The 11,215-nt window shown below is 62.6% G+C and overlaps 1 protein-coding gene across 1 annotated transcript in view; it reads right to left on the minus strand.

Annotated features, from left to right (window-relative positions):
- Nucleotides 1-956: 956 nt before the first annotated feature.
- Nucleotides 957-11,215, minus strand: part of CX3CL1 (C-X3-C motif chemokine ligand 1) — a 16,069-nt gene continuing 5,810 nt past the window's right edge. Inside the window, exons 2-4 of the mRNA XM_054711055.1 lie at nucleotides 5,413-5,533; nucleotides 2,537-2,990; nucleotides 957-2,398 (exon numbers count right to left, since the gene is read on the minus strand). Of these exons, the coding sequence (XP_054567030.1) occupies nucleotides 2,009-2,398; nucleotides 2,537-2,990; nucleotides 5,413-5,533 (965 nt within the window). The 3' untranslated portion in view covers nucleotides 957-2,008. The remainder of the gene's footprint in view (nucleotides 2,399-2,536; nucleotides 2,991-5,412; nucleotides 5,534-11,215) is intronic.

An 11,215-nucleotide genomic window follows, 5' to 3' on the forward strand; every position in this document is an offset into this window, starting at 1 on the left:
CATTTTATTAGTAAAATACAAAATGGCACAGACATTGGTGATGGGGTTGGAAAAGCAAGAGGATCGACCATCTCCTTCTAACGTCCTCCCCAAATTGTCCGTGTCCGTGTCCGTGTCCGTGTCCCGTGGTGGGGAGCTAATAAAGTCTGTGGGCAGGGGCCAGCTGCCCCAGCTGCTTTCTGACAAAGGAGGGGAACCCCATCACGGGTGCCCCACCCCTTGAAGGCTCCCAGCTGGGAGGAGCCCATAAAAGTGCATTCAGACCTGTTGTTCTCCCAAAAGTGCCCCCAACTCAAGCCAGGCCCAAACAGGGGTGCCATGTCCAGGAGGGGGGTGCGGCGGGCCGGCCCTCTCCGTGGACCAGAGCTGTGCCTGCTCCCTCTGAGCATCCGTCATAAAGGGATGTGTCACCTGTACCTGGAGGGAGCCCCACCCCTGGGAGGCTTCTCAGGTGGAGGGCAAGGGTCAGTCTTGGGGACAATCAGAGGGAGATGGGGAGCTGCCATCAGGGACCCCAAGGAGGAGAGTGGGGGCTGCGGGTCCTGCTCTGGGTGGGGTGCTGGCCAGCCACAGCTGCCGGTCTCACCCAGGCCTGTCTGAACCCTCAGCAGCCAAAGGAACCCCTTTCCACACACCCCACCCCAACACACACACAACTGCCCTCCCCCCTCGGCCCCTCCCCACAGGGCAGAGTTCCTTTCAGAAATAAACACGGAAACTGAGGTGTCAGCTCGTGGGAAACGTCACGGACATCCCTGGCCCTGCCTGCCGTGGGGCAAAGGTGGGGAAGAAGATAGGGTGCGGACAGGGAGCCAGAGAGGCGGCTGGGAGTCCAGGCTGCAGGGAGAAAGACCGAATGCTGGACCCGAGTCCCTCACAGGGAGTGTGGCTGCTCCCTGCAGTTTCTCCCTGGACCCTGCCCTGCCCCCCACCCCCGCCCCCAGGCAGTGCCTCAGCCTCCCCCGGAGCCTGCAGGCTCCCCTCCTCCTTCAGCCTGTCACATGTCGCCAGGCCATCTCAGTGTCCCTGGACGCCTGGTGGACACAGAGAGGGGCTGTTCTCCAAGTCAGGAAGGGGCCTTTAAAATCGGTCTCTGCCCCCCATGTACCGCAGCCCAGCCCCCACTCTGGGGCCCACAGTGCCGACCCCCTCCAACAGGGCAGGGCCGGGCCGCCGGGCCCTCTGGGTCCCAGGGCGGTGCCTGCCTCACTGATGGGTGGGGCCTGGCGAAGGTGCCGCACCCAGGACCTGGGGACAGGGCCCTCCGGACCACTGCGTGAGGCCCGCCGGGTACAGGTTATTGCCACGTATTTGCGGTCCCTCTCTCCGCTCACAGATGGGAAGCCCGAGGGGAGGACGCCTGTCAGGGTGGTGGTGGGCCCGGAACCCCGGGCTGCACGCTCAGAGTCAGCGTTCCCTCCCTGGGCAGCACGGACCCAGGAGGGAGACAGGCCAAGGCCCGGCGACTTCGCCTCGGGTTCCCACGGAGCCGGCCTCGGCCGAGTCTTCGCTGAGAGCAGCGCCAGCAGCCACCCCGCCCGCCTCACGCGGGAAAGGACAGGTCCGGCGAGGGCGTGGGCTCCGTACGGGTGGGCGGCTAGCACCGCAGGCGGCGGGGTGACGGCCGAGGCCGCGGGACCACAGGACACGAAGGGGTCGGAGGGAGTGTGCAGAAGGGCCTGGCCGAGAGGGGGACGTGGTCCCCACACGGGGACAGGGCGGAGGGCTGACTCAGTACTCGTTCGTCGGGGCTGGAGGTGTCAAAGCAGCAGAAGAGTTTTCCGACGCGGGGGGCCTGGGGTGAGTTTGGAGGCCACCCCTCTGCCTCCAGCAGGTGGTGGATGCTCAGGGGCCACCTGCGTCTGCCAGGAACGGGGACAGGCCCACCTGCGGGGTCCTGCCTCCTGCTTCCGGCATCCCAGCTCGGCCAGGCCCTTGGGGGGAGGAGGGAGGATGGGGACCCCAGGCAGCTGTTTGAGCCGAACGTCCGGACAGGCAGGCGGGCGGCTCACACCGGCACCAGGACGTAGGAGTTGCTGCCGCAGCTCCGGGGCACGTAGCGGAGCCCCGCCACCATGTCCCCCACCGCGCTGTGGGTGCAGCCCTGGAGCCTCTGGTAGGTGAACAGGGCCACCCCCAGGCAGAAGAGGAGGCCGAGGAAGGCCAGCAGCCCCACCGCCTGCCTCCGGGTGGCCTCCCGGTCGGTGTCGGGAGTGGTGGGGATGTCCTGCCTCTGGGGGTCCTTGTGTGTGGGGGCCCCGCTGCCTGAGCTCCCTGGCTCCCTGCTGGGGGCCACGGGCCCGGTGACAGCATCCGTGTGAGCTGAACTGGACCCTAGAGGGCTCTCCGGCGTGAGGTCCTGCCCAGGGTCTGGGGCTGTGTGTGAAGTGGCGGGGGCCTGTGGGGAGGGGGGATCCGTGGGGAGGGCCTGGGTGGAGGGGGCCTGAGTGGAGGGGGGATCAGTGGGGAGGGCCTGGGTGGAGGGGGGATCCGTGGGGAGGGCCTGGGTGGAGGGGGTCTGGGAGGAGGGGGGATCAGTGGGGAGGGCCTGGGTGGAGGCAGCTTCAGAGGCCTTCTCCTCAGCCCGGAGGTCCGCTGTAGGCTGGCGAGGGCTCTGCCAGGACGTGGCAGTGGTGGTGGTGGTAGTGGTGGTGGTGGTGGCGGCGGCGGCGGCGGCAGAGACGTTGAAAAGCTCGGTTCTCTCGGGCCCATCTGAAGGCGCTCTATCCGGAGCCAGTGAGGTGGTGGGGGACCTGGGTGGCTCTGGGGAAGTCCCCGGGGCCCTGCGTGCCTCCTGGCCGCTGCTTTCCTCTGCGGCCGTGGGCTCTGAGGCGGGAGGCCGGTCCATCCCCTTGGTGGCCGGGGCAGTCATGGATCCGATCCGCCTCCCAGGGGTGGGTTCGGCCTTGCGGTTCAGATACCCCACGACTTCCTGCACCCATTTCTCCTCGGAGTCCGCACAGAACGTTCTGTTCTTGATGGTCGTCAAGCTACAGGGAAAGAAGGCAGGGACCTGTGATGTCCAGGGCCATGGGGAGTGGAGGTGCCACGCCACTGCCCGCAGGCGAGCAGGCCGGCCGGAAGTCTTGCCCGGCCACTTGCTATGAGCCGTGAGCTTCGCTGGGGTGCAGCAACCCCTGGAACTTCTGTGTCCTCGCCTGAGAAGGGGGACTATGATCCCCACTCTGTGGGTGACCGGCCACCCAGACAAGGGGCTGAGAGGGTTCCCGAGATGCAGGCCTCTTCGTGAGAGTCCAGGCAAACGGGACCAGTCGGTCACCCCGCTTCTGTCTTATTATAAAAAACAAAAATTATGTAAAGCACTTGGCTCGGGCCCTGACCGGGGCGCTCAGTGGTTAGAGCATCACCCTGCAGGTCACGGGTTCAATTCCTGGTCAAGGGCATGTACCTTGGCTGCAGGTTCAATCCCCAACCGGGACCGCATCCTGGAGGCAGCCAGTTGATGTGTCTCTCTCACATCGATGTTTCTCTCTCTCCCTCCCTCCCTCCCTCTCCGCTCCTCTCTTCCTTTCACTCTCTAAAAATCAATGGAAAGAATATCATCGGGTGAGGATTACCAAAATAAATCATGCTCTTCAGCCCTTCTTTTTCTTTCTTTTTTTTAAAGGAAAAAAATCAAGCAAACTGAAGAAAAACAAGGCCCCTGGCTCAGAGTAGATCAGTAACCACTGAAAATAATGACGATCTTACTAATATTGTCGTTGCCATTGAGGTGGGGCTCGGGGCTGGGAGTCTTGGTTGGGGGGAGCGGTGACAGGGGTTCTCTGTTGCCAGGTGAGTGACGGGCAAGCTCCCTGCTGGGACCTCCTCACCCTGGAAAGGAACCGATGTCACGGTGTCGTCTCCGTCTCCCCTCAGTAACAGGCTGCCCTCTGGACCTCTACCCTCTCTCCTGGCGGGTGTGTCTCGGCTGGAAAGGACACCTAGCAGCCACAGCCATGTATATGGTGGCCTCGTTGGGGCCCTGAGTGCCACCAAACCTCGAGCGTCCTCTGAAGCCCTGTGTGGCTGGCTCGCTGCCGGGACACGGCCCAGAGGTGACCGGCCCTTGCTCCGGTGGCCTGTGCGCTCACCCCTCCTGCAAGGTGGCTACCGCTCAGCCCTGTTTTGCAGAGAGAGTCAAGCCTCCAGGGGCAACATAACCGCTCCCGGGGCCAGTGTGCTGGACCCCACAGCTGTCCAGGAGGCCAGTGTGGTCCTGTGCGGCCCCCAGGCTGAGACGCCCTCCCCGGTGCTTCCCGCTTCCCCTGCCCCTAGAAAACAGAAGCAAATATGTGGGGGAGCCTGGGGCAGCAAGCCTGGGGGTGGGGGTGGGGGCAGAGAGGGCTCTTGAAGCAACTGCACACTCAGTGGGCTGGGCGGTCGATGGGAGCGCACGGCTTCCCCACCTGAGCCTGCGTTTCAGAGGCCCCTGGCCACTCCTTTTTAAAAAAATACATATTTTTATTGATTTCAGAGAGGAAGGGAAAGGGGAGAGAGAGAGAGAGAGAGAGAGAGAGAGAGAGAGAGAGAGAGAGAGAGAGAGAGAAACATCGATGATGAGAGAGAATCATGGATCGGCTGCCTCCTGCACGCCCCCCACTGGGGATGGAGCCCGCGCAACCCGGGCATGCGCCCTGACCGGGAATCAGACCGTGGTTACCCTGGGTCATAGGGTAACACTCAGCCACTGAGCCGTCCGGCTGGGCCCACTTCTTGCTGCCAGGCCTCTGGGTCCCGCTGCGCTGCTTTAGGGCCCCACGTCCTGAAGAAAGGCCTCCGGGATGGGCCACTGGGCAGCGCCCAACGGGGACCCCAGAGGAGCAAGCAGCCAAGTGGCCAGGGCTCCCACGGCCGAGGGGAGCCGGCTTGGCTGGAGCCCAGCGCCTCCTAGAGGTCCTGTTTCCCCGTCACACGGAGATGCCCATCTTATCGTCCCAGCTTCTGGGCGCCCTGCGAGCCCGTTAGTCACATTCTCCCTCTCATCCTCCCACCGCCCACTTGGCAGCGGGCAGGCGCTGTGACCAGGGCCACCAGCTGCGAGTGGCCAGGCCAGGGTTCGCCCACACCTGTTGGATCCCGGAGCCCGCGCTTTGAGACGCCCACGCCTCCCCTCCCCCATGAAGCCCAGCAGGCTCCAGAGCCGCACAGAACATGCTCTGGCCCAGGAGAAGTGACCCTGCGTGGCTGCTCCGGGCCACAGGCCATGCAGGAAGCCGCTCCCCACCGTGCTCGTGGCGCGGATATGAAGGTCAATGAGGGGGCAAGCAGGCCAGAAGCAGGGGAGCGTTCGCTGAGGCCCTTGGCCAGGAGCCCGGGCCGGGCTGGGAGGAGGTGGACATGCATTCTCGGAGGTCTGGGGCCGTCCCCAGGGCCTGACAGGGCTGCAGGGGCGGAGAGGGTGGTACCTACATGATTTCGGGTTTGCCGCAAGATGCTTCCCTTCGTCGATAGCCGGCTAGGAGTCTCAGGGGGATCTTCGGGGTCACTCCGTTGCACGTGTAGCTGCAGTTTTTCACACCGTGCTGCTGTCCTGAGCCCACAGAGGCCCCCAGTCAGCAGGACTGTCCAGGGGCATCTGGCTTCTCACCCCCATGACAGTAGGTCCCAGCCACACGGCCCAAGAGCCAGTGCCCTGCACACCTGGCTTTCAAGGCCCTTGACCTCAGCCCCCCACCCTGCCCCCCGTCCCGTCAGTCCCTGGCCAAACCTCTCCATGCCTCAGTTTACCTACCTGTAAAATAGGGACAATGGTAGTATGTACCTCACAGGGTAAAGCTCTTCTTGCCCGGCACGTAGTAAGTGTTTAATTGTAAGAATTAGTTGCTACAATTGGTCTGTTGTAAACAGAGTGGCTGAGTCTGAGAGTGGCAGGGATCTGCCTGAGGTCACACGGCCAGGAAGTGATGGGACAGGCTCTCCTACCAGACCTGGCTCCCATCATGCTCCTGGGCCTGTGGTGCTGCCCATGCGCCACTCCTGTTGCCTTTACCCCAGTAAGTCACCTGCTCAGCTATCACGCCCCCCGTACACACACGCCTCATCCCTCCCTCTCAAGCTGTCCATATTCATGGATTTTCATGACCTCTGAGACACACCCAGCCCTCTTGCCATTCACATCTCATGTGCCTATCCGTGACATGTTCACACATACACACACACACACCAACAAACACAATGGCATATCTATAATAATCTATAAGAATAAAAGCATAATATGCTAATTAGACCAGACAGCTGAATGACCTTCAAGACATCCTTCCGGTTGACCTTCCGTACGAAGCCAGAGCTGCAAGGGCTGAGGCAAGCCACCGCAGCTGCTAGGGCAAAGCCCTTTGCACAAATTTATTATATAGTCCTATATAATAAAAGGCTAATATGCAAATTGACCAAACGGCAAACGACCGGTCACTATGACATGCACTGACCACCAGGGGGCAGACGCTCAATGCAGGAGCTGCCCCCTGGTGGTCAGTGTGCTCCCACAGGGGCAGCTCAGCTTAGCCAGAAGCCGGGCTCATGGCTAGCGAGAGCAGCAGTGGTGGGAACCTCTCCCGCCTCCGCAGCAGGCAGCGCTAAGGATGTCCGACTGCAGGCCTAAGCCATCAGTTGGACATCCCCCAAGGACTCCCGGACTGCAAGAGGGTGAAGGCCGGGCTAAGGGAGCCCCCTCCCCGAGTGCATGAATTTTGTGTGCTGGGCCTCTAGTACACACACACACGCACACACGCACACACACACACACACACACACACAAAGGCATACATACAACCTGGCACATGTAGCAGATAATATAATAAAACATTTTAAATGTGTAAGTACAACCACCTCTAAGAACAGTGGGGAGGGGTCTGCTGAATAGACCATCCTTTGTTCTGTCATTAAGAACCAGGTGGAGGAAGGAGCCAAGATGGCGGCGGAGGTGAACGGCTGATCTGTTGCCTCGCATGGCAGTTTCGGAAATACAACTAAAAGATGGACTGGTGAGCGCGGCGACTCCTGCTCGCGTCTCCCCAGGCCGGGCAGCTGCTCCTCTCAGTCAGCACCGCAGCCGGGGCCATGGGCTCGTGGGCGCCGCGGCAGCTGCTGTGGCCACGGACTCGGCGCAGCGGCTCTCGGTGAAGGAAGAGACCATCTTTCTGCAGGAGGGGCTCATCCACGTCACTGACCTGGCCGAGCTGCCCAGGGAGATCCTCGGGGCCCCGGAGGCCGCCGACACCGACTTGGAGGATTTTTATGATTTCCCATCTTACATTCAAGTCCTTTAGCCATTTTGACAGAGGAGAACCAAGAAGGCGGCAAAGTTGAACAAATGAACTGCGCCGCGCACAGCAATTTCAAAAATACAACTGGAGGACAGAGCATCTGCCACCCAGATCCACAGGAGAGCTGGCTGAATGGTGGATTTACAGCTAAGAGGGAAGAGGAAAGATCGAACTCGGAGGCGCTGAGGTGCGGAGGCGTGTGGGTCGGGCTGGTGGCGGGGGAAGGGACGCGCGGCTTTTGTTCCAACCCTAGGGGAGATTAGCTCCCCATCACCCTGAAACCCAGCTTCTGGGGACGCGCGGGAGACCCAGAGGCCTGCGGGGAGAGGCTGGACTCTTGCGGAGGTGCGCCCAGCAATCAGTGTTTGCTGCGCTGGAGTGCGGAACGAGGGGGCTTAGAAACGTGGAAAGCAGAAAAAGTAGACTTGCAGCCATTGCGGTTCGCCACGCCATGGCCTGTTGGCGCCCTGAGACCCTGCCCCGCCCTGGGACCCGCCCCGCACGTTTTGAAGACCCACCCCGCAAGTCTTGCAGGCGCACCTGCGCTCCAAACAGCGGCTTTTGCATGTGGTTGGCCTGCCCTGTGGCAGCTTGACCAGATGAACTGCGGTTCTAGTCGGACTGCTACAGGGCCGCTCAGATAGGAGGAGGAAACTGCAGTTTTTGCTGTAATTCCTGCTGAGTGGCCTCAGGCAGTAGCTGACCTACACTCCATTGGAGACCCAGAAACGAGGGCATCTAGTAGTCGGTGTGAGATGACACCAGATTTCAACCACGCGCATAAAGGACACATTCAAGAGGCAGACTCAGTGAGCGCCAAAGCCTTGCTGCACCAAGACCTGGCCCATAAATGTGTCTCCTGCACAGCAACTCTTCCTTTATAGACACAGAGGGTCCTCACGGCCAATTGGCCTGGAGGACAATTCCTCCCAGTGACACCAACAACAATCAAGACTTAACTATACAAAGGAGGACCAAGATGGAGACATAGGGCAGAAGCCTGATTGTTGCCTACCACAACAATTTTGAGACTACGACGGGAGAGCAGAGCAGACACCAGCCAGAACCACCGGAGGGCTGGCTGAGCAGATGCTCTACAACTAGAATAAAAGAGAGGGGTACGCGGGATGATGCTGATGCCGGTGACCCAAAGACCACACTTTAAGAACTACGGCTCAGGCGGCCTGGAACGTGCTCGGCGCAGTTCCCCCAGCGGTCTCCGGCTGAGGGGATGGCTCCACTCGCTGCCGAGCATGGACAGACGAGCCCCTGGGAGACAAGGGGTGGGAGACCCCGCGCTTGCTGACCTCCGAGACCTTCAAGAATCTCAACACCCTGGAAGCGGCCAGGTGTGCACGCTCGGCGACCGGCCACCGCTGCAGACCCAAGGGCCGACGCAGCGACACCGGACCAGCCTGCCGCCGCTCACCGGGCACACCGGAGCTTCACCAAGCCCGCCGCCCAACGAGGTCTGCGGCAGCCGCCCTGGAGCTCTGAGAAAATGGCCGAAGGAATTGCTGAGAGGGAATTGACCAACAGGAATTGGGATCAAGAAGACGAAACCCCGCTGGGACCCGGGTCCGGGCGAGGCTGCGTGCCTCTGGGCTCGGGTGTGGTCACACGCCCCTGGGTCTAAGTGAGGCCTCACGCCCCTGGGTCTGGGTGAGGCCACGCGCCCCTGGGTCTGAGTGAAGCCAGATTCCGGGTCCAGGTGAGGCCATGTGCCCCTGAGTCCGGGTGAAGCTGAATCCTGGGTCCGGGTGAGGCCGTGTGCCCCTGGATCCGGGTGAGGCCACGCGACCCTGGGTCTGGGAGAGGCCACGCGCCCCCAGGTCTGGGTGAGGCCATGCACCCCTGGGTCCGGGTGAACTTGGATCCCAGGTCCGGGTGAGGGCGTGTGCTCCTGGATCCGGGTGAGGCCATGTGCCCCTGGATCCAGGTGAGGCTGGGTCCCGGGTCTGGGTGAGGCCACGCGCCCCTGGGTCTGGGAGAGGCCACGCACCCCTGGGTCTGGGGGAGGCCACGCGCCCCTGGGTCCGGGTAAAGCTGGATCCCGGGTCCGGGTGAGGCCGTGTGCTCCTGGATCCGGGTGAGGCCACACGCCCCTGGGTCCAGGTGAGGCCACATGCCTCTGGGTCAGGGTGAAGCCAGATTCTGGGTCCGGGTGAGGCCGTGTGCCCCTGGATCCGGGTGAGGCTGGGTCCCAGGCCCAGGTGAGGCCACGCGCCCCTGGGTCTGGGTGAAGCTGGACCCCGGGTCTGGGTGAGGCCATGTATCCCTGGATCCGGGTGAGGCTGGGTCCCGGGTCCGGGTGAAGCCTCGCACACCTAGGTCCGGGTGAGGCCACGTGCCCCTGGGTCTGGGTGAGGCCATGCGCCCCTGAGTCCAGGGGAGGCCACGCGCCCCTGGGTCTGGGTGAGGCCACGCGCCTCTGGGTCTGGGTGAAGCCAGATCCCGGGTCCGGGTGAGGCCGTGTGCCCCTGGATCCGGGTGAGGCTGGGTCCCAGGCCCGGGTGAGGCCACGCGCCCCTGGGTCTGGGTGAAGCCAGATCCCGGGTCCGGGTGAGGCCGTGTGCCCCTGGATCCGGGTGAGGCTGGGTCCCAGGCCCGGGTGAGGCCACGCGCCCCTGGGTCTGGGTGAGGCCGTGTGCCCCTGGATCCAGGTGAGGCCACATGCCCCTGGTTCCGGGTGAGGACACACACTTCTGGGTCCGGGTGAAGCTGGATCCCGGGTCCGGGTGAGGCCGTGTGCCCCTGGGTCTGGGTGAGGCTGGGTCCCGGGCCAGGGTGAGGCCGTGCACCCCTGGGTCTGGGAGAGGCCACGCGCCCCTGGATCTGGGTGAAGCCATGCGCCCCTGGGTCCAGGTGAAGCTGAATCCTGGGTCCGGGTGAGGCCGTGTGCCCCTGGATCTGGGTGAGGCTGGGTCCCGGGTCCGGGTGAGGCCGTGCGCCCCTGGGTCTGGGAAAGGCCACGTGCCCCTTAGTCCGGGTGAGGCCATGCGCCCCTGGGTCCGGGTGAAGCTGAATCCTGGGTCCAGGCGAGGCCCTGTGCCCCTGGATTCGGGTGAGGCTGGGTCACAGGTCCGGGTGAGGCCGTGCGCCCCTGGATCTGGGTGAGGCCACGCGACCCTGGGTCCGGATGAGGCCACGCGCCCCTGGGTCCGGGTGAAGCTAGGTCCCGGGTCCGGGTGAGGCTGGGTCCCGGGTCCGGGTGAGGCTGGGTCCCGGGTCTGGGTGAGGCCGCGCGCACTTAGGTTCGGGTGAGGCCATGCGCCCCTGGGTCCGGGTGAGGCCTTGCACCCCTGGGTACAGGTGAAGCTGGATCCCGGGTCTGGGTGAGGCCGTGTGCCCCTGGATCCGGGTGAGGCTGGGTCCCGGGTCTGGGTGAGGCCACGCGCCCCTTGAGTCTGGGTGAGGCCACGCGCCCCTTGAGTCTGGGTGAGGCCACGTGCCCCTGAGTCTGGGTGAAGCCGTGCCCCTGGGTCCAGCTGAGACCAAACCAGAGGGAGTCGGACCTCCATTACCACCATTTGTCCACCATCCAGAGCTGAAAAGTCAGTGCCGACATGTACACATAAGGAACTGGTGGACATTGAAATTGGGTCTCAAAAGAACTGTTGGTACAGAAAGAAACTCACTACAGACTGATTCATTTGCCTGTCAGCATAACTATTATTGCTCGTCTCACATTCAGTTCTTATAAGTATATCTCTAGTGACACATGATCTCGCTCATCTAGGGGAAATGATGAACAACATAGACTGATGAACAAGAATAGAACCAGAAACAAGGAGGCATCAATCGGACTATCGATGGGGGGTGGGGGGAGGGGGGAGAGATCAACCAAAGGACTTGTGTGCATGCATATGAGCCTAACCAATGGTTAAGTTCAACAGGGGGTTGGGGCATCCATGGGGAGGGGTGTGTGATGGGAATGGGGGGATGAGGAC

This window comes from Eptesicus fuscus, chromosome 21, assembly GCF_027574615.1.
Source record: "Eptesicus fuscus isolate TK198812 chromosome 21, DD_ASM_mEF_20220401, whole genome shotgun sequence".
In the NCBI taxonomy this organism is placed as follows: domain Eukaryota; kingdom Metazoa; phylum Chordata; class Mammalia; order Chiroptera; family Vespertilionidae; genus Eptesicus; species Eptesicus fuscus.